The sequence below is a fragment of the Aphelocoma coerulescens genome, chromosome 3 (assembly GCF_041296385.1).
Source record: "Aphelocoma coerulescens isolate FSJ_1873_10779 chromosome 3, UR_Acoe_1.0, whole genome shotgun sequence".
Classification (NCBI taxonomy): domain Eukaryota; kingdom Metazoa; phylum Chordata; class Aves; order Passeriformes; family Corvidae; genus Aphelocoma; species Aphelocoma coerulescens.
Genome location: NC_091016.1, coordinates 73106368 through 73134176, shown reverse-complemented (window position 1 = coordinate 73134176; position 27809 = coordinate 73106368). Strand labels below are relative to the sequence as shown.

The window sequence follows — 27809 nt, the reverse complement described above, 5'->3', positions numbered from 1 at the left end:
TTTTGACAGCATAGACTCTGCCTTCTGTATCTGTCAGTTAACAACATCATAATCAAGAGGAATTAAAGTCTATATCTGACTCAATATCTCTGTGTTCCTGATTTAAGAAAAATAAGATGAAAAAATCCAAGCTATTCTTTTATGTAAATGTAGTTGCAGTTACAAAACAAAGTGATCCATATGTGCAAAGACTTTCGTGTAATACACGTGGCAATATTCATGTTTGATCTTAACACTTCATTTGTATTTTCTCTTCCTTGATAACAGATTGTTCTGCACTCGTTTTATACTTAAGTATCTTTTTTATTATTCTATGATTTAATGTTTCTATCTATGGATAAATAGATATTTCTAAATAAATAGATACAAATAACTGCACATATATTACACATTTTATATCATGTATATAGGACTCTAGATCATTCTGCTTACAGTGAAGAGGTGAAAAAAACATGTACAACAAAATAGTCTGGATGATTAGAAGTGATATACTTTCCTCAGTAGGTTAAGACTACAAAGTTTCATTAGAAGCAACCATATTCACATATTTTCTGTGTAAACCGGTTAGACCTCAGGTGAGAATAAAGACTTTGATCCTTGTCTGTCGTGAAATAATGAAGTTCCACTGAAATCATAGCTATTAATTTATACTAGTCAAGAATCTGGAACATATATTTCCTTTCTCTGTAAACTAGTAAAAACATGATTACACAATAGAGGGAGATTTTTCTTTTGAGATGCCCTATCTTTATTTGCCATTTTTGCTGGAGTGGAGTTGGGGCAGACCATGATGGGAGACAATATTTATTAATGTGAGAGAACAGAAACTGAACATGTTCCTCCCTATGTGACTTTGTTACAGAAAAGATTTTCTGTGAGGAGAATATGTTTGTTTTAAATACTGCACTGCCAAATTAATTAGAGACCTCTTGTTTTATAAAGTAATCAGATGAATATATGTTTAAAAATTTAGGAAGGTGCTAAAGCAATACCATTTCAGCAATTGATTCTTCATAGGAACAAGATTTATGGATTTGATTTACCTGGCTTGTCTCACATCTTGTCCTATAGACTTGAATTAGAAATGTGAAAATATTGTGTGATCTCCCTTACAAGAAAAACCCCCAAAACCAAACCAAACCAAACAACAAACCACAACTTTCCTAAATCCTCTACAATAAGGGAAAATCATGTACGTACCTGATGTCAAGTTCTGTTGTCGTGGGTCTTCTTTTACTGGTGGGACAGATTAAAAAAACATAGATAATAAATCAATCTACAGTTTCAGATGAAAATACTGAAATAAATGTCAATAAGAAGTATGTTTGTTTCTTGGAATCCTCTCTCAGATAGGAATTTCTGTCAACCAGGTATTTTTAAGCCTGACTCTCCTAATTAACATTTAAACAGATAAATTTTCTGTCCAGTAAAACCATATAAGCAAACTGCTTCTGGATAACATTTTAGTGAGCTTGCATGAGTGCCACTTTTATACTTTGAGGTTCAGGATTTCAATATACAAATTTTATATGCAAGTCACTGTATTTAACCAATGTAGAGAGGATATTTATGTCTTCGAACACTTAATAAAATACTGTAATTTATTGCTATTAATTATCTTTAGAGGTATAGCAGAAATCATTTGTCCTTTTGCATGTTACTGTGAGGAAACTATCAAGGCAGTGCTGTGTCCAAGAGGTTAGCCAGAATATGGGTGATCATAAAGTCCGTCTTGTGTAGAAAAAAAAATGTTTCTTGTTATCACTGTAGATATTTTACAGCATGAAGCTGGTGACCTAATGCACCAGACAAGCTATGGAGATGAACTTTGCACTACTGTGGTAGGGAGCACAAGAGCAGAGGGAGTGGGGACTGCTAATCCTCGGCTCCAGTGCTGGGGGCTGGACAGGTCACTGCTGCTGTGCCAGCCAGGCAGGGTCACCGGCAGGGCACCGCTGCAGCCAGATTGGATGTGCTGATGTGGTGCTTGATACTCATATGCAAAGGAGGCACCAGACATTCAATTACTGGGGATTTATGTACAATTTCATCGTTTTGGCTTACTCGCATGGATGTAGAAAGACTAACAAAGCTCCTCTTTCCAATCCCATAAAAGCCCCCAAATATGAATGTTTGCATTTTTATTGCTGTTTGTAGAGATGTTCATCCCTTTATTACCTTTAGCTTTTTCATCTTTCAGCTGTTTCTTCTCAGTTGTTTTTTCTGCAAAGAAAAAGTAGCACAGTTAAAGTTTGGTAAGCTGTCTGCTGAATAGATTTTACCTAGAATTTTCAAGTAAAATTATTTGGGAATTAACACATATATTTTGGGGGTTGCTTCAAACAACAATACATGAAAAATTTGCAATCTCATGCTATTCTTATTGTGATCTTCTACATATATATGAACACATGGAGTAAATTCCTACCTTCTTTTTCCTTAGTTGTCTTTGGTTTTTTTGTGGCTAAAAAGATTTGCAAAGAAATACCATTAAGTGGCAGGCATCAGAAATACAGTGCTTTTACAATAAGTACATGGCACAAAGATTGTCTCCCTTGTAATTTCTCTGGAAGAATTACTGTGGTAAATGTGTCTCATGGCATGTTTACAATGTCTGTAACACTGCAACAGTGCCTGCTACCCTTAGTGGCAATAGCAGTTGTGGGCTTTGTGTAGGGTTGTTGGAAATTGTTTGAATATTGCCGGTTGCAGAATAGTTTAGAAAATCCTGATAAAGACTTTAGGCACTTAAATTCTGTAATTTCCTAACTACTTCCAGATTTACCTATTTATTTGGGGCCAAAGTACACTAGGGAAGGCCATTGCCTATTGCTTGCTTCTAACTCTTTTTCCCCGAGTGATCTCAAGCATCTGAAAGAAATAAACATACAAAAACTCCCAGGATATGGAGCAAGATGGACCTTTAGAACTGCCAAATGTGACCATTCAGAAGTCCTGCAGCGTTAGACTGTGATTTATTTAGGGTTTTTTTTTCCTAATCTACACTCATTTAGAGCATGTGCTGTTTTCTTTTCAGCATCCTTTTTTCCCCAGCTGTAAATGCATTTGGTCTGTGACTCCATTCAGCAAGGCAGATTGAAATTAAGCAAAGTGTATAGCTTCAGGCATCCAAGCCCATTTCAGTATTCCCTGGTGACTACAGCAGACAAATAGCTGGCTGCCTTCAAATGGCTCATTTGCACTTTGCATCGTCCAACCAGTTGTAATAACGCTTTCTTCAGTGTCTTCTGGTAAGTGTGCTACCTGATTTACACCAGCTGTCTCAGTGAGGATCACCTGTATCTAGCTCACCAAAACATGATGCAGAAGGTGAACAGTAAAAATCACGTAATCAGCTGATCAGAAAGGCCTGTGGCAGAGACCTGCATAGCTGCAATGCTGTCAGTTCACCCATGCTGCTTTACATTATCACTGTTCCTTGCTGATGAGCAAATATGCATTAATCAACGCTGCTCATTAGTTCTTTCCATAAGGCATACTGGAAAAATGCAATATTTACCTGCTGTTGGGGTTTCAGCTGTTGGCTCTCCAGGAAAATAACCAGTAATGAAGAGGAAGGGGGTGGGGAAGGGAAGGAAAAGAACAAGAGTTTCAGTACCATGTTTTTCAGGGCAAGCAACCATTTAAATAAATCTTCTCTTTCATCTGCAACTTTTCTTCAGGATATTAATTTACAAAAAAGTATGCCTTAACAATGGGCATGTACGTAGAATTTCACACTGAAAGCTGAGTCTCACTCATTGAAGTACTTTAATCCAGCATGCAATGATTCCTGCAAATGCAAACACCATGCCAATCAAAGCTTTCCAGCAAGCAAATATTTAAACAGACTTATTTTTAAGCGTGCCTTCACAGTTATAGCTGACTATGCTATTTTCCAAAAAATGTATTCATTTTAATTTTTGCCTCTCTTTTCTTATCATCCACACATCCCAACCAAAGACTGACGCTGACCTTGAATAACTCGCACTGACCCGTCTAAGAGTTTCTCCCACATTAGTAGCTCACCTTGCCTTTTAAGAGTAAAATCTCTTGAGAAATTTTGATTAAGTCTTTGCACACCATCTAGCACAAAAGAAGTGTACATTCCTGGGCTGTTATAATACCCAAAATAATTGATGAAAATTGGTCAATCTATTGGATAGAAATTCTCTGGTGTAAGCTGTCATCACTCTTTTTAAATGGAAGAAATTCATTAAATCGTCATTTTGAATCCAAGAATTTTTTACCCATCACTACTTCATTAGTCCCAGTTTTATGTAAGAACACAATTTGAAAGAAAAAGAATGACCTCACTACCCAAGAAAAACCTCTTTTCCTAGAACTTAGAGCAGGACAAAAAAAGAATAAGATCACAAAACATTTCAGGGTATTCCTTCGATTGAGTTATCTCCGTACTTTCTTCCTGCTGAGTTTTGGCTTCAGCTGAACATGAGCTCACACAAAGGTGAAAATGTTTCAGTCAATGCTTTTTCAACAGGAAGACTGAGCAATTAAGCATTATTTTCCCTAACACATCCCAGGAAACTTTCCCTCAAGTCTTGGCCCATAAGGAGACCTGTAAATGTCAGTGCTCAATGCTTAGGCACCCTGGCCATTCAGCAAAGGCCAGTTTTGCTGCTATTAAATGCTAACATGCTAAAGTCCTTTAATATTTACCTTTTTGCATATAATCTTCCTCATAGCTTCTGGAAGCTGATACATTACTGCCCTCTGACTCATGGAATAATTAATATTTTTTTCATTTTCAGAAGAAAAAAAACAAGATTGTTTCTAAGTTGCTGAATCTAGGACAGGGGCTATGCTCTCACTTCTTAATTGAGGGAGTGTCTCTCTGGGGGATCTGGACAGGCCCAGATGGACGTGTACCCTAACTGATTTCCTTAGACAGTCAGGTATGGGAAGATTCTTGACCTGGAGGGCAGTCAGTTTGACCCTCTGTTGTATGAAATATAAGGGCTATTTCCTCCTCTCAGTGCATCAACAAACTTCCACTTACTCTGAGAACACTGGGAAGCATATGACCCCTAACATGGGGCTTTCATTACAGAACTAAATGGGAATATAATTTGCCAATTCTTAGGGTATTTTTAAAATATCAGCCTACGTGTTCTTTTTCTTGGCTGCAAACTGCAGTTTGGTATTCCTGCATGTGTAAGATATGCCACCAGCTTTGTTTTCTGTTCAAGGTAATGTCTCACAATTTGTGAGTCTTTAGTTAGTATGCAAGGAGTAAATTCTGTATCATTGCACATTTGATTTTGGTGTACAGGCTGTCAAAGATCTTCTTGTACACTAAAACAGAAATAGTGAATAATAAGATGATTTGCTAATTGCTTTTAAAATTGAGTGAGTGGTTGTGTGGTGGCCTGCCAGGTTAGATCATGGCAGCGAGTTACTACTATAAAATTGTATGTGCTGTTAATTTGGGTAGTTTTCAAACTCAGCCTTGTCTTTCTTTTTATACCTGCATTACTTAATGATCCAATCTCTTTACTGACTTAAACCCCATTAGCTTTTACAGTAAGACAGAGCAAGATACAATGTGTGAATGAATTCAGCCCAGGATAAATACATTAATTTATTTTACATTCCTACTGGACCTGAATTCCAAAATCAGTGGGTATTTTGTGCCCATTACTACATCTCATACTGAATTACACAATAGCTATGTTCATGTTATGGCAATGTTATGTTATGTACACTGTACACCTGGCTAAGAAATATATGAAGCAAAGCTATATAGACCTCTATAAATGAAGAAGGTGGTGATCCAGCTAAGTGTTCTCCTTTAAGTGGAGAAAATAAATTTAAAATAGATAGCTCTGGTGTTTAAAATCTTAAGCTAGATCTATTCAAGGATGGTTAGCTCAAAATGGGCAGTGTATACAGAATTACTGTTTAAAATGACTATAGCCTGCTTGTTACTGTTTTTCCTTCTTTTCCTTTTATTTTTTTTCCTTTTTCTAAAGGCATTGTTAACATTTATAATCATTTCAAGCAGCAGAATATAAGCTCAAGAATGTGGCACAGATATCCCTCTGCAAAGGTCAAAGGAAAATATCCTGGCTATTCCTTATATTCACAATATACCAGGGTAATATAGCTCTTGATAAAAAAGCATTGTAGACAGTGACTTTGGGTTGAAGTGATTAAAGCATAAGGTTTTAGTCACTTAAATATGTGATTGTCCTCTAAGAGTAGTGATTCCTCACAACTCGAGTGCCATCACTGGGTCTCTCAGATAAATCAGTGCAGAAAACATTAAATGTCAGCGAACAGATCCAGTGAAAACAAGACTGAAAAAACCTGAATAATAGAATCAAATAGAGCAAAATTTTCTTAAAATACTAGCAAAAATGGAAATAAACCCATGGATAGCTTCGCAGGAAGTAATAATTTTACAATGAAAACTCAAAAACTGAACACTGCAGTTCAGGGCTGCAGGAGATACTTCAGTGTAGGCACATTTCAGATGCCTTGTGTTCACACTTTCCCTTTGCACCTGGAGTTCAGGGTAACACTGTTTGCCTACAGGTGATTAAGAGCAGGTATACATCTTCTCTAACTTTAAGTGGCTAGCACAGGTGACTGATTTAGGAAGTTTAAGGGTATCAATTTGCTTTGCCCTGTTGTCAGCTTACTTTTTGTCAGAATAACGCATGGTTTGGTCTTGATGTGCCAGGCACAGCACCAAAAAGAAAACACAGATCCTGTGCTAAAGAGGCAGCAACTAATTAATCTGTGCAGGTCCATACCTCAGCATTTTCACAATTCAAAGCATGTAGTGCAAACACTGTCCTTCTGATTTTTGTGGGACCGTGCTTTGGAGTATGTAATGTGTAACAACTTGCCACAATAAGCTTAGATCCCAGTCTTTTTCTGTTCAGAAGTCTTCCTTAAAAATGACCTTAAAAAGTACATTATCCAATGACTTCAGTGGAAGTTTTGCAGTGTGACAAATTCCCCTTGAATCCTCCTTAAAACTAATCTAAATTGGAAGTATTAATTTCTCTTCTTTAATTAAATTTAGGGTTTTTTATAAAAAAAGCTTTTATTGGAACAAGGCCAACAACATGCTTAGTGAATTAATGATGTAAGTAATTTCCAGCTGGTATAAGAAGCAAGAAAAAGGTTGTCTAATTCATTTATGCTATATGCTGTTTTCTTATTTTCAAAAAACAGTATATTTGCCTAAATATAAATTATACATCTACACTCATCAAAAATGACCAGAATATCAGTTTTGCTACCAGTGTAATTTACTTGATTTTCTAGGAAGTAAAAATTGCAAACAGAATTTGAACATTGCAGCTTCACAATATTACATTATAAATGTTCTTGGTTTTGTTGTGTTTGGCTGTTAGTAAGCAGATGGAATACAAGAGTATCTGTAGTATAAGCAAAAAAATAGCATTATCTAACATGACAAAATTACAAAAGTGCAAATTGAGAGAACATGCATCTGAAAAGAAGGTTTATAGTCCATACAAAACAGGTCATGACACGTACTTGCAGTGTTCTTCGGTTTGACTGGGGAGTAAAAAGAGGGAAGAAAAGTGGTCCAACAGTCAGGTTTAGCACGATATTGTTACGGTAGAGAATGGCTTTATTTGTTCTATATGTTTCCACATATCAAAACATATGTTTAGTAATCTCACAATAATTAATAACAATCTAATAATGAATGATAGTAGTAGGGATGTTCTCATTTACAGATGATAATTGTTTTGCTAGAGTTAAGGATGACTAATACTAACAATAAAAATTTTAATTCTCCACTTATTTCCTTTTATGAAAAAGCATGGAACATACATTTTTTAAACACATGATGATAGTCTACAGTGAAACTGAGTAATGCTCCTTCTTATACCACCATCAATTTTGCTCTGTCTTGTACAAACGAGAATGTGCATGAGCTATGATACCAGAGACATTTACCACAGATGATGGATGGTGCCAGATCAAGATCTGAATGATGTATCATATGATATTTGCAATGGATGAAAATTAAAGTATTCCTCATCCTGAGAGGCTAACTCTTTTTTGAAGTCCAAATAAAAGGCAGATCCCCACAAATAATTAGCAAAATGAAGCCATTTAAAAGAAGCAGTTTCAGAAATCAGTTCAAATTCTTTGCTGGCATATGCCTTTGACATCAATGGAGTTATAGAAGCAGAAATTTGACCTTTGATATATACCTATATCTTTATCTTAAAATGACAATCAGCATTACAAGTATGTACTGTACTATTTAGTTTGTGGCATGGCTTGTCAGGGCCATTCCATACATCAAAATAGGTCACAGGGCCACGGTTTTGACATTTGTTGTGTGCATTGTGCATTGTGTTTCACTATTTCTTTAAATAACAATTTCAAAAGTAAATGTAGGAGTGTTTACCTGGTTTTGTAAGGGGAACACCTTTTTCATGTTTGACTGCTTCATGCTCTAGACAGAAAACAACAGCATAACAAAATTGCCATAATGTTTCTAAGTTACTTTTTTGTATGGGTGTTTTGATTTTTTTGTTTTGTTTTGTTTTGCTCTATGGGGTTTTGTTGTTTGTTTGGTTAGTTTGGTTTTTTTTAAGTAACAAGGATTGCATGTATATTTTTCAGGATTAAGCAGTCAGCTTCTCTTGTTTCGTGCTGTTATTTTGAAAAAAAACCCATGGGTGAATGGTTATTAACAGATTATCCACTGAGGGATCTACCACAAAATTGCAAACTTTATTAGTACTGCACATAGCTCCACAAATATAGCTACTATTAATGCTACTAAGAGTCATGCATGTGTCTTAGGGAAGAAGTTAATAGGGTCTCCTCTAATTTCTTAAATGTAATTTTTATCTATTTTCCATTTTTATTATTTGAAAGGAGAGTATAGAGTAAACTCAGCAACCATTCACTCAGCCTTCATTCTTGATTCAGATACACTTGAGCTGAGTTCCCAAAGTCTTGAACACGTACTATTACATATGAATAAATTATATTTAGGTGTGGAAAATGCATCTCATCTCCACATGCCCCTTTCCCCTACCCGTCCTCCCATCCTTCTACTTGATAATTATTACTGAAAAAACGATAATTTATGTTATGTTGCTGGAAATAGAAAATATGAAGAAGCTTTTTTTTTCAAATAGGTCTAGCGAACAAAAGTCAGACTTAGAAAAAAACACCCCACATATCTCATAATACAGTAGCAGCTATGCAATGGAAACTGGGGCCAAAATACATTTCATGGCTGAGGAATCAATGGACAGCTCTCCTGGCCCTGTTTCCAGGTGAGGTTTTCCATAGCTTAAGGACTGTGCATCACTTTCCTTGAGAGAACTGAGGACCCAAAAGCACGCTGTAAAGTGGAAAGTGATGAAAATGTGAATGGTCTCTGAAAAAAGGGCAATATGCCTCAGCCTTTCTGCTACTCAGATGAATAATAGAACTCCTAGTAACTGTGGTTTCAGGTGGAGAGACAGGTTGAGAAATGCCAAGATGAAGACATCATAGGGAATTTCAAATGGGAAACATTCTTATGAAGCATGAATGAAAACTTGGTTCAGTGAAGAGTGATACATTTCCCATATCTGGAGTTTTTTTTTATCAGTACATTATCTGGGGAATTAATTGAAATTTTAATTATTATTTTTGTAGTTACTTTTGCATTCTGCAGGTGTGCAAGATGTAGAAAATCAACAAGCAGGCTGTGTGATGAGTTAACGTGTGAACTCTTTCCTGAGTTCTTTTTGACTGAGAAGAGTCCAGGATGCAGTTATATTAAAATAATTTCTATTTTTCTCTTTTTAACTTAGCAGGAGAATTTATTCAACCCAAGTAATTTTTAATCGTGATTTTTAAAAGACTTTTCACTCCTGTATGAATTTTTGTTGTTGGGACTTTTGATATGGGAAGTATAGAATGAATTCACTCTTGCACTGAAGCAAACAGTTATGTCAAATGGACTTTTAAATAGCAATGACAAGACAGTATGTTAAATGAAAGAAATGAAAGACGTGGTGATAAAGACACTATAATTTTAAGCAAAACTAGAAATTGCCAAGGGCGTGTTTCCTTATATAAAAGTAAAAAAAGGCACACATATCCAGCAATTTTACAGCAATTTTTCTGATTAAGGTAGGAGTCACATACTTTTTGGCTTTGCCTGGGCTACAGAAGACAAAAGAGGTTAAATTGTAATAGTTAGATACAGAAAGAAGAGAAAATTTACTATTTCTTCCCCCTTTCTTCTTAACATTCAAACATTTTATTGGACTCACTTCTCACTTGTTCTTATCTTCCCCTACTTGTGCAAGGATGCACAACATTCAAACCCCTGAAGTTTAGACAGTTTTGTGTTGACTTCCAGTGATGATGAGAATGTTCTAATTGCTTGGATGACTCTTCACAGCTTCTAGAACACTCATTATTACTTGACTGTTTTTTTCCTGTCAACATTACATTACAAAAACTCTAATGTCTAAATAACAGACAAGACCCAAAGATTTAGAGTTTATCCCCAGAAACATTTTCTCCATGAGATAAGACTGATCCAAAGTCCTAATCCATCTGGTGATTTATCCTCATATTTGGGATTCTTTCAGAGGTCTGATTTACAGCTACACCCCATTTCAGTAGCCCAGCTCTGGCTAATGAGAGGCTGGAACAAGCAGCTAAGTAGCTGAAAGGCCTTAACCTGTCTTCATCACTGGAAAGACAATTCTTAGTAGAACAGTATCTGCTGGTTTTCCTCTAAGTGTTATCAGTTACATCTTTCAAAATAGTGTAAAAAATTATTGCAATGCTAATATACTACACTAGATGAGTGCTGAATAGTGTTTAACACCCCCCCGCCCCCCTCCATAAATCAGGAGAGAATCAGTTATTCTTACCTGACTTCTCAGTGGAAGTTGTCTTTTGTTGTTTAATTTTCTCCTCTGTATCATAAAAGCAGCATTAAAATCACAATGTGTTAGCATAGATTCATATAATTGGAAAAATATTTCTATAGGTGATATTATGCATATGGTTCACAATGACAAAATAAATTCATGTCTTTAGCATCACTATCCCCTTGTGGCACTGTAAAACAGCGTGCATGCATTATGAGTTCTGACTGCATGGTGAGATCATACTCATGGAAAAAGTAAATTACTGGGCCTAATGTCTCAGCTGCCGGAAAAGAGCTGAATGCCCTTCAGTGTCTTTCAGGCAGGCACTCAGGTGGAAACCATCCTATTCCTGCATCCATTACACCTTTGCCAACATCACTGCCCTGAGTGATTAAGTCCAACAGTTCGGTATTAAACAACACTAAGAACTTCTGTTTAGATAATGCCTAACCACAAACATGGGTGGTGGTATCCATGCATGTCTGCACTCTGAAAATGAAACAGGTATGGAGACACCCAAGCATGTAATAGCTCACAGAGGGACACATGGGACAGTCTGAATGCCAGTCCATACCACCTGCTACTGGACAAGCCTACCTAGACCTAGCTGGACATCTCTCACAAGACCTTGGAGCAGCCTTGAACTTCTGCTAATCTCATAGGTAAAGCTGCCTAAGTCCACACGCTCTTGCTCGGCACAGTTCTCAGATGATGTGGACTCATATCAACATCAGCCACCAGACCTGAACAGCCTCTTCTCCAGGTAATCTGGTGGGACTACACTTTCTAATCAAGTGGGGTTTATTTTACCTTCCCAATGTCCCAGTCAGGTGGAAACTGGGATGTTTACGTTCAGATTTCTGCTCTGCCCAATTTGGTTGATTTTTAATTAACCCTACCTCATCCTTTTATAGCTCTCCTCCATTTTATGTCCCTTTCCATAACTGAATTCAAGCCTCTCTCCTAATCTCTACCTTTCAACATTCACATACATTAGTAATTTTTTCTTAAATATGCTTAAGACACATTCAGACTGTATTTGCTCTTCCTCTTGTTCAAAGCAGTTTGCAGCCACCTGCCTCTGGCCCCTTCCTTTCCCCTAAGACCTCTGGAAGGCATCAGATTGAAGATGATAATGGCTGAGTGGAGATCAGGTTGGGTAGGTATGTTTTTGTCCCCTCACCTTGCTAATTTTGTCTGTTTCAGGAAGAAAGTCAGTACTGATGGGGTCAAATATAGGGAGGGATTCAGCTCTATGGTTACTGATATTTTCTATTATTTGGAAATTAAATATAGCTCTGCATTGCTATGCTTTTCAGTTGTTGTCTGGTAGGTGGCAATTTAATTTCTCTTAATGTGTATTAAGTTTAGGGCTTTTTTATCACCCTTACTCAGCTATTGTTACTGCCAGCTTCTTATGAATGCAGTGAATTAAAAATCTCATCTTCATATTGTGAATGCCTGTGAAGCTACAAATGTTTTATAGCACAACCAGCAATGTGAAGATGAAACTTATTGGGAGAAAATGTCTTTTTTTCTGCTGTTAGAAGAATTCTAACAAATAACAGTGCATTTCACTAATTTAGATTGGGACATTAAACTTTCTAGATAGAGAAAAAGCCCAGTATGCTGACTTTAAACAAAGGCTCTGTAACATGCACTGGATTAACAGCAAGTAAAAATCAAAAAGTTTATCTTTCTTTGGATATTATCCTAACACTTTTGAACACTAAATAAGATATTTTTCCTTTTCCTAATTCTGTTGAGGATGTACAGCAATGTTTGCTTTGTAACTCTGGGGTAATAAGTCTGTGAGAAAATAAGTAAGAAAATAAGTTTGTGAGTGGATGGCATATCTGATTAATTTGAAAGTAGGGGTAGTGTTTCTTCTCAAAAAGAATTTATTCTTGAAAACAGAGTGTCTTGGACAGGCCTGTGGATTTGCATTCATCTGGGAATGAACACAGTAATTCTTTGGTATTCATTCACCTACCTATTCTGCAACCTAACCACACAGCAAATATTGATCTGCTGATTCCACTGGAGAGCACCCTGATGCATTCCCTGACAGAACTACAGGTGGTGGCTGCTTGGCTTTTTCTCTGAGTTTCTATCCTTTGGCTGTAGCCAGAAGGAAAACTGAAGGACTAGAATATCCAGACTTAAGGAGAACAGTCTCTATAAGGGAATACACTTCAAGACATCGGGAAGCTTCACAAAATTGTTCTGCTCACCACATTCAGTATGAATAAAAACAGAGAAAAATATATGATGAGGATAATATATATTATTTTGCCAAGAACAGAAGTAATATTGCTAATTTTTCATGCATTTTTGTTTACCATATCATGAGGAGTCTTGCAAAAAAAAAAACCAAAAAACAAAACAAAACAAAATCTTGAGGACTTCATAAAACTATAAAGAGTCAAAAATAAATTTTATGAATATTAAAAAAAAGTTCCTGATTATGCTCTAATTTTGTGTCAGCCCAAAGTTTAAAGTTCTGAAATCTTTCATCGGAGAGAATTTATTTGCTCTGCAGAGCTCCAGTTTTGCAGCACTACAAACATTAATATTAATTTTTTTCCCTGATGTACCTAATTTAAATGGAAAGAAATAAGGCTGTAAACATTTCTCTGTGTATTGCAGGCAGTTTCAGCAGAATTACATCAGGAATGAATTCCCTTGCTTTACTTGCTTTCACTGACATATACAAAACACTCTTTAATGTAAATATTTCCCTACAGGATCGATATATTTTCTGAAATTCTCTAGTATTTCAGTCATGTGATACTTCTAAATCTGATGGCAGGAGGCATAGGAAAAATGGTTTGAATTTGCACTGAATCAAGGTGAAAAAGGAGACCACTGTTTTGTACAGAATGAAGCTTTTATAATTCAAGCTGCTAACTCAAGAGTACTCATTGGCACACAGCAGGCAGAAGCACTATTACCACCAGTGCCTGCAGATTAATACTTCCAGTCATCAAGTGAAACTCAAAACAGCCACTGTTCTCCAAAGCAACCATTGATCACCTGAGAATAGAGCTTTTATGTTAAAGGAAATTTAGCAAGTATTTTTCTATCCTTTTTTTTTTCCACTTCAAGCACTTAAATTCCAAGGGCTTGTGGTCTGGAATATACTGTCCTATACTAGAGTAAAATCCTAATCAGTCCAATATACTGGTTTGTGACATGATGTTCTGATGTTTGAGAATGCCTTACCAAGGATATATATTTTCCTGCTGCTATATGGATGAGACTGGACTAACTGTGCAGCAGGACTGATTTCATTTAGCAGGAAAGGTGAGTGGTCATGCCACCCATCCAGGCATCCTGCTTTCTGGCCACCACTGTGGCCACCAAGCTTGGCTCTCTCGCTAGGACCTTCCTGCCTTGGCTGAACTCACCTAATGGTTGAAGAATTCTGCTAGCAGTTAATACAGAAAAAGTCATCAATGAGTTAAATAAAATCTTGGCCTATGTGTCTTTGTAGGAAGAAGAGAGAAATATCTTTTTCCCTATTGACCCAAAACCAATACATCTTCAGTAAACCAGTTCCTCAAGGCTTCCAGGAAACCTCAAAATGTCTATGAAAACACTTAACTTACAAGGTAGAATATTGTTCATTATAAAAACGAATTAAAAAAATACTAAATGCATGGAGAGACTGATTTCTTTAAAAAGAAAAATTAAGGGAAAGAAAGGTAATGAATTAAAGCCTTTTGCTTATCATTGAACACGTCAGGTTTAAATGCTTTATTCAATCACTTATTCATGAGCACTTCATTTCAGTGTGAAGTTCAAACAGCATCACTGCCAGCAAAGGTCAATTGGGATGTGGATACTTGCTTTCCAGTCCCCACTGCTTCTGGTAAAACCACTCAGGATGATGTAAGGTGAGCATCAATAGCTGAGTTTTCTGTGAGGTTACCTCTTAGTCTTGTTAATTCACACCAGACACAACTGTGGATCCTTGAGTGCCTTCCTCCTCAAAAAACCCGATGAGGCACAGAGCCTTGGTTTGAAAGGGGGACCCCTTGTCCTGCTCACTGCAGTCAGTTGTTACTACTTACAGTTTACCTGATTGCACAGTCAGTTCAGGATTAGTATTGCTAATCTCAGTTCAGCTCCTGTTCTTCTGAGATTCAGGAACTGGAGGCTGCCTCTGTGCAGGCTATCATTTACTTGATGAGATTGTAACTTCTCCTTTTTTGGGGGACCACGCTCACTTCATGTAATAACCAATTTATTGAAAAGATTGAGAAGGCTTAATTCTCAGTACACCTCTTTGAAGCAGTGGACGACAGTAGAGAACTCCTTCCTTAAACTCTGGAAAATGGATTTTGCTAATGCTATTTACTACACCAGTGAGAAAAGTCACAAGAACAGTCAAAAACTCTGACAGCCGAATCCTTTTTGTTAAATTTCACCCTCATTTTTGTTCCTCTCCAAAACACTGAAAAAAACCAATGGCACAAAGCAAAACACCTGTGCCTAGCTCAAGGAAGTCTCCAAGTTTTGCAGACCACACATATCCTTATTAAGTAGAGCTGGGTGTAACTGGAGGTTACTTTACCAAACCTACCTGGCTTAGTCTGAGAGACAGCTTTTTCACGTTTATCACGTTCATGCTCTGCAAATAAGAATCCCTGTATTAGAAGGATTTTTAATTTTTAGAAGATTTTAAAAATAAAAGATTCTCATAATTTTCGAAGACGACTTTGCATTACATATTCCCACTAGACAGGAGAAGAATTTTTTGATAAATATGCTTCTCAAGAAAAGATGTTTAACTATTTTTTCCTTATAAAATTAAAATCATGAAAATACTTTTTTGGCTTTTTAATGTGGTTTAATTATTTTCTGTGGTTTTTTTAGAAATATCATAGAATTTCTAAAATTATTAATTCCTTCTACTATTAATTGTGATTGCTATCACTGATCTTCTGTATACAAAATTTCTCCTTGATGTTTAATATAGATGTTATGGCAGTTTTTATTACAACAGAAGCAGGGTTTTCTTGTAAAGAATGTCAACTAAATGTTCAGTATCCTGCATAAAGAAAAAACAAAAATGTTTTCCATGTTTTTCTGTGTCCTGGACTTGGCTGGACTAGGGCTAGTTTTCTTTATGTTAGCTAGTATGGGGATCCCATGAGTATATTGCGAAGCACTAACAATAATGGATATTATTCTCTATTATAATATAACCTGTATGCAATATTGTGCTATTTAAAAACAGTGTGCTACCCAAATCCCAACATTATGAGACAGAAAAAATTTCAGAGAAATGTTAAAAATATGTTTAATTCTGATTTGTAGCTCCAATGTCTAAGCTGTGCAGCAGGTGAGCATTGCAGCATGCCAAGAAATAAATCTCTAAAACTCAGAATAGAGGCCAGGCCAGAGAATTGCACAGACCCTTCCTCATCTGCGGCGCCCTCAATTGTTTCCCAGTGCAAAGCTGCCATGGAGACAAAAGGCATAGGTGGGTCTCAGCTGAATGGGAAAATGGTTTCCATGCAAACTGGGACCTGTGAGACACTCCTGGTCCTGCATTACAGAGCGAGTCATTGAAAACCAGTTTCATAAGTCAAAATGTGTGAGTTTGTGTTGATGAATCCCATCTTAAGCTGCTACAACTTTGTAAAAATACAGAAATACCTTCCTTCTGAAAGTTAAACTAACAACATTCTGTATCGCCTTGGTACTTACTGTGTTCATGAGGGTTCCCTGAGGTAGCTAGAAGTAAACAAAAAAGGCGAATTTTAATATTTTTGTAACTGTGGTGCAAAATTTAATGCATTTCTTAGTGACATTTTAGACACAAAAAATTTCGGTGAAATCTATATTGAAGTGTGCAACAGTTACATTGTCTTACTTACACTGTCCACCCCAGACACATAAATGGGACACTTAGCTGAGGAACACAGGCACCCTGAATTCCTCATTTAGCCAAAATTTGGTACAAATACCCTTGGAAGGCTCTGTACCTCTTCACTGGGCTGAGTCACCTTCACTAAATGCTGACCATAGAACAAACCCAGGGAAACTGCCTGGATAAGTAAGGTGCTCAGTTCAGTGCCCACGAAGAGACAGGGCAAGTTCAGACCATAAGGTCTCTACTAGACAAAGACAAAAAAATAATTTTAGCTCCAGTGAGGAATCAAAGCCTAGGACAGTCTAAACATGAGAATGTCTGACAATTGCACCTGCTCTATGAGGCCAATGAATTTCAGATGGATTTAGTGATATTCCAAGAAGCAGAAAGACAATTGAAAATATTCATTAAATTAATTAGGCCAGTTCTAAACAAAAGAATTTCAGTGCTGCAACTTCTAAACTTTGTGCCAATTAATTTTCTGCATTTTTCCACAAAAAATTCCCAGATGAGATAAAACTGAGAACCAATACTTTCCATGGATGTTAAGACAACATTCCTCAGGTAAAGAGAGAGCTTGGCAGCTGTATCCAATGTCATTATCGGTTCTACAGAAGCAAGCGAAATGTCAAGACCTAGTCCTCCAGCTGGATTTTTCTTCTTGACTTTTGCTACACAGCTGTTGTTTTCAAGAGAAAAAAGGCTTTACCACCTGCATGTCTTCTGTGTGTGAGAGAGAGTAATCCCACACAGAGATGCAGTAGGGCAGGGGATGAGCTACCTTTGCAGACCCAGCAGCACAAGCAATAAAAGTGCTGCTGTGAGCTTCCAAGCTGTGATTCACTGAGCCCCTGAGCTCCCCAGCTCCCACTTGGGACAAAAACTGCTGTGCATGTGGGTTTGTGTTTCACTTGTTTTCCCTGCAGTATAAAATCCACTCCCATTTTATATCCAGTCTCTAATCCAAGTTGTTGTTGCACATTTAAGGAGACAGCAACAGGAGATGGTGTACAGAACAAAGTGAAAAAAACCTAGAACATTTTTGTGGATAACAGAGACTGAAGATACAAAGAGGTGTATATGCTTGCTTCTAACCAAGGAATCAGAAATAAGAAACAACAGATAAACAAAGGTCCTGTGACAAAGCCATGTTTGTTATTTTTACGTATATAAGAAAACTTTTTTGTAATTTTGGCTCATTTAAAACCCCCAAAACAACCAAAAAAGTAGTTCCCTAAGCATCATAAGCTGAGGCAAATTCTATTGCAATTGAGTTTCCATGAAATATGTCCAAGTTTGTAGAGGATATTAATTTTTAATTGTGTCAAAAAACATATTGAGATATACGCAGGTAATTATGAATTTCAACTTGCAAAAAGGAATTCCACAGCAAATATTTAAATAAAATCTGAACATTATACCAGGGGCTGGTATAATGACTTACATAACTATTACAGAATATTGTGTCACATAACACTTTCAGTAATCATCAAAAATGATCAGAGCTAGGCCACATATGAACAGTATTAGTTTAAAGACTATTTACTGACACTGCTTAATGAATTTTAAAAGCAAGCTTTTGTAATAATATCCTTATCTAAGATCTGCCTAAAATCAAAACAAAACCATTAATCCTTAACTTTCCAGTGAGGCCAGTATAGTTATTTCCCTTTTTGTGCTGGTAAATATGAGTCACATAGAATGTTTAAAACAATAGGAACTCAGCTAAAGTCTGGTCCCTGAAGTTTGTGAAGGTATCTCTGCTGTCCTTTTCCATCTTTTCTGTGGAGGCATTAATTAGACAAACTGGTATAATGTCAGCATCAAGACAGATTGAACACTGAGGTTACTGCTATCTGTGCTTTGCCTAAAAGTCCAGCTTTCTTATTTCTGGCACAACACTCAGAGATATTTATACCAGATATTTTGATGAAATAGTGAAGATATTCTAAAGTTTTAAGTCTCTAGAGGATGTGTTGGTATTTTAAAACATATCTATATTTTTTTCTATTAAAAAAAAAGCCTAAACAAAACACCAAGGTGAAATTTTGAAATGGTATTTGGGCCATAAAAATAAACCTTTATGTTTTGCTAACTGTGATTTCTGTCCATTCAATAATATTGTTATCCTTCTTGTGTGCCAGTATCTCATAAAAAAATGTAACTCAAATTACTTACAGAGTAAGCAGAAAGTTAAAAAATGAAATCCTAAGACCATTAGATTCATTTCTACAGTATTACAATTATCTATAATGTTGGTACCCTGACTTTTATTCTACTTAGTGAAAATGGCAAGACGATAAAAACTAAATGTCAATAACCAAGTCAGGCTTTGCAAAATGTTTTAGGATATATGTTATTTAACCTAAAGGGTGAAAAATTAAAGGCTGTGTTCTGCAGCTCTAGGAATCTCACACATTTCATGTAGAATCTTGCACTGAAAGTGAAAATAAGCTTTTTTTTGGCCACTGATGGAGAGAGGGTGTTGGGCTAAATAAACTTTTGGTTTTATTTCAAATAGTTGTTCTGAAGCCATTAGCTAACAGGAATACCTGTTGGGTAAATAAGTACTCATTGTTCACAATGTTAGAAAATTCAGTCCTAAGTAAGTATCTTATCTTCATTTGTTTAACGCTTAAACTACACTAAAGGAAGAACAAGGTCAGAGTTGAATCTAATGAAAGCTGTTGGATTGCTGAAATATTTGAAGCTGCATAAGAACTGAACTGGATCAATGAAATTATCTGGTTCTACTCTCAGCAAAAATTTGAAATTTCTTTTCTGCCAGTCTAAATTAAACTTGGGAACCAGGCTTCATATATATCTTGCTGTTTTTCACTTCACTTCAAATTTTTTTTACTTGTCTGCTATTCTGAAGGCCGCAAGGGTATTAATTATATATGGCATATTTTTGCAAATTAGATTCTGATATGAGTTCAGAAATGAAATCCTGCATTTTACTGAACCATAAATTGGTAAGACTAAAAGCAGAATATGCTTTTTTGATTATAACATGTCTATTTTCCATCTGGATAACAGTTATTTGCCATTCAGACAGCAAATGCATTTGTGAATGTGCACATTCTGTAAGAAAAGAATATGTTGTACAGGAAATAAAAGCAATGCTAGAAGTACTTGTTTTAGTAAAGAAAAACAGAATAATAATACATGCTGTATCTGGGAAAAATTATTTCCAATTAGATAGTTACAGGTGTATTAAAAATAAGAAATTTATGTTCCATTAGACAAGGTAAGAGCCTGGTTTATTTCCCATTAAAGAGAGCACAAGGATTCTTTACCATGTTTTGGACTGGACATTGCATGAATACACAACATACACATAATGTTAATCTGTAACAATATTACAGGCCAAGATAGAGATCAAGATCAACAGGAATCTTCTAACTGAATTCTCAAAATTTGAAATGTATACCTTCCAGTTTATTCATCATGACAAAGATAAAATTTGATTTCCGTATTTAATATGAGTCCATTCTCCCCGAAAATGAACTACAGACAAACTAACAGTTTGTCCTTTAGACAAATTAATGGACATTACTCCTTCCAAATTAAAGTTTCAAGAACTTAAGAGACCACATCATTGTGCATAATTTAAAGTAAATAAGACAGTTTTCTTCTAGTCATTGCAAGGTTTTTCAAACTGTGAAGCAATTGTATTATGAAGAAGTCAAACAGAATAAAATATATTCCTTACATGTCTCAGATAATAAGTTCAGAAAAAAAAAAAGGATTATTAGGACTTACCACTCTGTTAAGGAGCAGTTCCCTAGATTTGTGCAGTTATTGTCTGTATTCTTTGTCATTCAAAGGAGAAGTTAAATGTTAGCATAAGTTTTCTAGATCAGCAGACCTGGTCTCTCATATCTGCCTGTGTCTTACTCAAGTTCTCCTGGCTAGATGAGTAGCTGGCAGACTGTGTGGTAAAGCCAGTCTACTAAGCATATGTCTAAAAAAGTGACTCAAAAACTAGGTTAGCTGCAGCAGGATTCCTCAAAAGAGAATGGCTTGTGCTCATCCTGACCTCTGCTCTATGTTAAAAAATTGCCTTGACAGTGTATGACCAAGAGTTACCCCGTGGCTGAGACAAAGTAAGCAAGCAAGAATTGTGTGGTGGTGGCATAAAGTGGGGAAGTTGGTATAAGATTAAATTACAGTGACTACTGTATGAGCCTTGTCATTACAGGATCTCTTAATTCCCTACAACATTCACTTTACATTTCTGGTTTGCTTTAAACCTAGCATTTTCCAGGACATTTGTCCAGGTTTCTAAACATTAAGGAAGTATTATCCCACATTAACATGACAAGTATTAAATGCTAAGTGATTAAGGCTGTCTGGAGCATTTGTAGGGAAGCAGAGAGCTTCCAGCTAATGTTCTTCTATGCTTGGTCTAGGAATGCTCATCTGAGTCTGTGCATCTCCACAGACTTCCTTGGATCACTGTATCAGCAGCGGCTGAAGGATGATAATAAGATAAATGCTTAAGACAAACCCTCCTAAAATGTCATAGTTTGCCACTATCATTAGTAATTAACCACTGATATTAGAGCCTATAGGGTATTCACTTGCAACAGACTGATCTTCCTATAACTACTTTCCACCAAAAAGAGCTGTCAGGCTGCTCTCACAGTTCTTTCTGCCTTGTTTTCCTTACCAGAGCAGCCTGACCCAAGATATCTATCTGCTTTCCTAGAGTTATCATGTTTGTGTCCTTGCTGTTTGATTTGCTTTATACCTCAGGGCTGCATATTGAAAAATGAGCTGACTCTTGGTTTTGGAGGATTTTGTTGATGTTGTCTAGAACAACTTGTTCTTTAAGACTTATTTTTAACTGGCAGTTCAAGAGTACTTTATATAACAGGGAAAACAAAAAATAATAGAGAGAGGGGAGGGAAGGGAGAAACTTTATCATGGTGTAAATATAATAAAGTAGCAAAGAAGTACAGACATTTCCAACATTTTAAAATGACTTTTAATGAGAGGAATTGCTTCAACTTCAATCTGAGATGCATGCCTTTAGGAATCATCAGTAATGATCCCATTCTTTATCTGTATCCCAATTTGTCACTTAAACATTAGAAATGCTCTGGGAAATGTAAGTTGTTGAAACAGCAATCTTGCATGATAGCACTGAAAACTAATATCTTTAAAGTACTATAAGTCTTAAAATCCCAGGAGGACAGATCTTCCATCAACAGAGCTGGAAAGAATAAAATTTCAGTCAAATGTAGATGAGGTACATCTGCTGCATTAATGCATTTCATCTTTAGGCACGTGTAGTGAAAGACCTGAAGACCTTCCTCTCAATATCATCCTCAGCTTCTGGCGTTTTCATGTGCTGTTCCCTGAAATTGTGGGATGGGAACATAAAGATGAGGGAGAGTATGCTAACAAGCTTTCACTTTTATAAATACCAGTTTTACGTTTGCATATAGCTAAGGCAAAACACAGCAGAGCTAGGGCCATCTCTATTGCAACAACAATTACTGACTCACAAAGGGCAACTGCGTGAAATCAGACAGACTGAAGTTTATAGGATGTTAGAATGATTTTTCAGAATATAGATGTTAGTTTATGCAACAAATGTTCACCACTCTATTTAAACAATTGGAGCCAAAAGGAGCAACTCTTGCTGATGTCAATATTCACTATTAGTGGATCTTCAGTCATAATGCCTGTTATTAGTGAAATCTGCCAAACTAATGCCCTGGGTCCAGACTCCATGCAAATACTTGGAATACAAACTTCTTAGTTGAGGTCCTTCTTATCTATGGCTTTGTCAAAGTATAATAATGGCTGAAAATATTTTTATGCATGTTATTAAATAAATGTGAAATAATAATAAATTAGAAAATAATAATATAACTATGGAAATCTAGAAAAGAAGAATTTTGGAGGAGAGATTAGTTGATACAAGGGGTGGAGAACAATAAAATTTAATTAACTTTTGAAAAAAATGGACTTCTCCCAGTGTGCTACTCAACACGGTGATTAAAACAGAGGGCTAATGACTAACTTCTGGAGGCATAACAGACTGAACCATCTTTGTTCCTCATGAAATGCTGCTGATCACTGCTTTTGCTTTAATTATGACTTTGTAAAAGCACATTTCTGCAAATGATCTCTGCATAGATAAGAAAAGAAAGGTAGATTGCCTCTAGAAGAACTATTCATTCTGGAATTGCATCTGAATAGAATTCCCCTGAGCATTCATTTGCACACATCTTTGTGCAGCATAATAAAGTAATAGTTTATCCCGTGGGGAAATTTTTAGTCAATTAACCATGTGTTATGTGGATATGCAGGTGTTCAAGCATATTATGCTGATTGACAGGTGTGAGTGTTGCTGACGTGATGCCAATATATATGTGTTATACCTCACTTACAGTAGCAACACAGGCCACCAATTACACAGAACACTCTTTCTTCAGAAATCACAGCTGCTTCAATCATTAAAACAGTAGTTTAACTGGCTCCAGTTTTTGGTAGCAGGGGCTGAATAAATTACTGTTGTACTTTAAGGCAAGTAAGAATTATTAACACAGGTTGTAATCATAACTGTAATTGAAATGATATGCTGTTGCTGTTATTCCCAAAGAATGGTGAAAACACGGCACTCATCCAGGTTGCAAGGTATGGCCGAAGCAACCTCGTTTAATCACCCATAACCTTTATAGCATGGTTCTCAAAAGAGAAATTACTTGATTGGCCTATTGGCCCACCACCTTCCAAGGTGATAGGCTGAGCAGTAAGACACCCATTTCCAAATATTATTCTCACAAGACTGAAAGCAATTTTATAGTTTCCACAACAACTTGCAGCTGTAGAAATAGTTACAAACTGTTGTCCATCCAGTTCTCATGAGAACAAAGGCTTTTGCAGAGAAGCTGTGAGAAGCTGGATTTCTCTAACTGCTTTGTTATGAGAAAGGAAAGCTTCACAGGAAAATTCCTCTGCTAGCCCTTGCTAGCATCCACAGCTATGCCAGGTCTATCAATATGAATTATTTTGCAACTTTGTTGTTACATAAGACATAAAAGAGTGTAATCTCAGTTTTACATTGAATAGATTACAAAGTTGTAACCAGTGTCAAGGTTTTGGTTAAATCCTACTGAGAATAAAAGTGTGGGCATTTTTTGAAAAAACATGGATGCAAGGTAGCATCATTAGTTTTTCGTGCTTTGAGTACACTGAGGTGTTAGGTAGGTAAACACGGAGATCTTACCTTATTGTTAAAATGTCTAGATTAAATATTTGCATTAGACCCTCCATCTAAGTATAATGACTGTGGATATTTAATCAGTTATTAAGATCTACAAATTACTTGCTCCTTCTTCTCTTTCAATGTCAGATTCTTAAGAGGGAGGGAAGGTTGTTAATCAGCAACAAACTATCCTGATGTTCACTGACATTTGTTTTCTGATCTTGTTACTAAACTTAAACTATGTTCCCTGTCATACTTAAGTGAGAAATATAAGTATCTCCAGGAGGGGAAGAAATCGCATTCTGACACAGATACAAGACAGATGAAACACTCTTTGCATATGTTTATTTCTCTCCATTATCCCTAAACTAGGGTGAACAGTTTCAATGTAGATGCCTAACTTTATACATCTAAGTTTGCATGAGTTAAATCTTCTTAATGATTACATTAATTTGAGTATCTAAAAAATTCTCAAAATTTATGAATTCAGCGAAAAGTCATGAGCTCGAGACATTCATTCCTATACCTGCTTATATTGAATGGGTACTTTAGAGAGTGTTTTTTAGTCATGTCTTATCCCAACTGAAATATCTGAAAAGTACACGAGCCTAGTTCCTCAAGTTTTGTCCATCACTAACTAAGCAGAGGTTGTACAGATCATTGTCTCACATAACCCTGTAAAACTGACGTAAATATTTACACTCTTAAGATCGTTGAGACAAGGTAAACAGAGGTCAAACAAATTTCAGTTAACTGATGTAGTATTTTCAGATAATTTTCCTTATTTAATATGACTTATCTGTTCACCAATATTCCTTGAAAATGCTGGGGACTTGTTTCAGCATGGAAAATCAAAGCTCACTGCATGGATAGTCATCTATTAAATTAAAAACATCTTTAGTCTGGAGTGGATTTACATTGAAAAACATCTTGTCTGAATCTTAAGATTTCTGTAAAGTGTTCTTCAGTAAAACCACTTTATTTAATTCTTAATGCAATGCAGGATGACAATGTTAACTACAGTTTGGAAGATCCTTTGGGCTCCATCTTGTGGCTATTTCAGTGATTGTTACCTTTGAGAGAGCTGCCTGCCTTCAGCTGGTCAGAATAGCGCTACTAGTTTCAACAGCATATTAGCAAATGGCTGGTTTTACTATTTTCTCTTATATAATACAGAATTTTGGACCCTATTTTAAGAAAATTGCTTTTAAAGTATTTATACTGATTTTGTGTTTTTTTTCCCCCCTCTGTTAGGACTAAAGGTTCTAGTAAGTGGTTGTGTAATACACTTTGCAGTTATAGAATCAGATAATCTACTTTCTTATCCTTTGACGCTCGTTAGAAAATGACATAATGAAGCTGTGGTTCATCTTGAAGCAGTGGCATCTGCAGCTGAGCAGAATCCCAGGCTGCCATGAACATTTGCTATATGAATAAGATGGCTGACTTCCAATTTTTCTGGTCAATTCCAAAACTAAGCAGTTCTCAAATCCCCTCCCCTTTTGTTTTTTTGGTTTTTGTTGTTGTTTTTTTGGGTTTTTTTTTTGTTTTTCTTTTTTTTTTTTTTTTTTTCAGCTTGGAAAGCATCTTGATTTTTACATATATTGAAAAGGGATCCTGCTGTGCCTTAGCCAGTTTATTCCACACTCTGTATGCAGAGCAGCAGTTTCCAAGCCATGGATACACTACCATTACCAGGAGTATTAGAAGGAAATTGTTCTTTACTGAATTGACAAAAAGATGTAGTTTGGAGCTTGAATGTACATGTCTTGCCCATTTTCTCCTTTTGTTTGATTTTAGCTGCCCTCAGATTATATATATATTTTTACACCACAATGTGCTTATTGAGAAAAAGTCTAAATGTGATCCTGCAGACTCTCCTGTCAAAGTATTTTGATGAAGCTTGTCATATGAATGTGATTTTCATTTTTCTTTCTAAAAATTATTAAATGAATTTAAGAGCAAGGTGATAATGTTGAAAATCAGGAGCATTGCTATTGACAGCCAACCAGTGCCTGTATCTCACTAATTTACAAATCCTCATAATACCTAACTGTGGAAGGCAGTCTACAGAGCAGATGAGACTCACAGAAGCCTTGAATTAGATGTGCTCTCAGAAGCAAGACAGAATTTGTTCTCTGTCTCTTGTTCATTAGCTCCAAGGAGCCTGGAGAAACCAACTCCCTGGCAGCTCAAGTTCACGTTTTGCTTTCAACGAAGAAAGTGTTCTTACACATACTCATGAGAATGTGCAACCACAGGGGTCATGTCATGGTTAAATCCTGTTTGGGTTCACTAGAAACACAGATGTAAAGAATCTTTACAAGGTGAGATTTCTTTACACTGATCTGGAGACAGAACTCACTAAGCTTTCTTGCTTGACATTGCCAGCTCAGTCCATGTCCTCTATAGTCAGAAAAAGGGTATGGGAGGTATAAATTGAAATGAGAAATTCCACTTTATGCAGAACTAGGAAAATTTGAAATTTTCTTCGATATGGCTCTATTCCAAACAAAGGATTTTTGTAACCCTCTGTCTTTATAAAACATTTTTGAAATATGAAAATACTGTTTTGGTTTATATAAATCAAAATAATTATTACTGTTTCTTTCATTTTAAAATGACAATTAAATGTGAAAAATGCTGAAATATTACAGCATGTTAGAGTTCTGTTTACTGTTTTCTGGAGATGCCCTGTAAATGATGGGATTTATATCACTTCACCAATACATGGGTCTATTTTAATTCACTTGAATCCTTGACCACAGTGCTTTGAATTATTAGCAAGAGTTAAAAATTTTTGTGTACTGGCAGCCAGATTTGCTCTTGGGAAATTTAGGAAGTGCCTTCCTCATGCAAAGGTTTGCTGCCTCTTGCCCTTTTGGAATTGACAACATTTACACATTTCTATGACAGCTTCTCTATCCCACACACATTGAAAGAAGGCATAACATGATGCTGGAAGGTAAAGCTGGCCATTTTCTAGGACTTTGGTCACAAAGTCCTAGCAAGCTAACCTTTGAAAGAGAAATAGTGAATGCCTAAATTTCATGCAATAATTGTGCCTGAAGGTTCCCATTAGTATCACTCATATTTGGAGAAATCAGCACAATACTGTAGTGGTTTTGCCCAAAATACTCATTACTATTTACTAACCCATGACAAATATGTAATCTTTCTCCATCTTGATTTTGTTCTTTACTGTCTTTTGCCAGCTCCTTCAAGTCTGATTTATGCTATGCACAGAATGTACCATCGACTGCACAAGTCATTCCATCTTCTTCTCCTTTATGATGGCTTGTCACTCTGTATGGCTCATTATTCTTGTTTTTCTAGATGAGGGATGTGTATTTGAATATGACAAAATAATTGGAGAAGGCTTCGTGTAGAGTACAGTGCCTGTGTACTGTATGATTCACATGAGAAATGGCAAAGTGCTGTTTGAACTGTGCATGCTACTACCACAATATATTTTGGATAATGAGCCAGTCAATTTAGAACGCTGCCTGCTTACTTCCATTATTTTTGCAGCTTTGCAAAAAATACTGTGTCCTTAAGCAAAACCAGTGAACATTACCGTTTTTTATTGCCAGTCAGAGGAATACACATGCAGCCCAGAGCAATTTCTTGTGACAACAGAATAAGCAGAAATAAATAAAACTTTATCATATTAGGAGTTAGCTAGTACCATGCAATATTCTCCATGTGGGGCCTGCAGAGAGGGGGGAAGCTAGATGAGAATGCACGGCAACTAAAGCATGGCATGTTCAATTTTTGGAAGAGGCCTTATTAC

General features: G+C 36.2%; 1 protein-coding gene across 8 annotated transcripts in view; it reads right to left on the bottom strand.

Moving 5' to 3' along the window:
• The window catches only part of TRDN (triadin), a 227863-nt gene that overhangs the window by 17301 nt on the left and 182753 nt on the right, over positions 1-27809 (bottom strand). For 6 of the 8 annotated variants that reach the window (XM_069010861.1, XM_069010857.1, XM_069010860.1 and 3 more), the window contains 10 exons: positions 16626-16652; positions 15496-15543; positions 10908-10952; positions 10168-10185; positions 8423-8470; positions 7534-7554; positions 3521-3547; positions 2429-2464; positions 2179-2223; positions 1201-1236 (listed from right to left, as the gene is read on the bottom strand). In XM_069010861.1, the coding sequence (XP_068866962.1) occupies positions 1201-1236; positions 2179-2223; positions 2429-2464; positions 3521-3547; positions 7534-7554; positions 8423-8470; positions 10168-10185; positions 10908-10952; positions 15496-15543; positions 16626-16652 (351 nt within the window). The remainder of the gene's footprint in view (positions 1-1200; positions 1237-2178; positions 2224-2428; positions 2465-3520; positions 3548-7533; positions 7555-8422; positions 8471-10167; positions 10186-10907; positions 10953-15495; positions 15544-16625; positions 16653-27809) is intronic. The other 2 variants (XM_069010862.1, XM_069010859.1) reach the window with 2 other exon arrangements.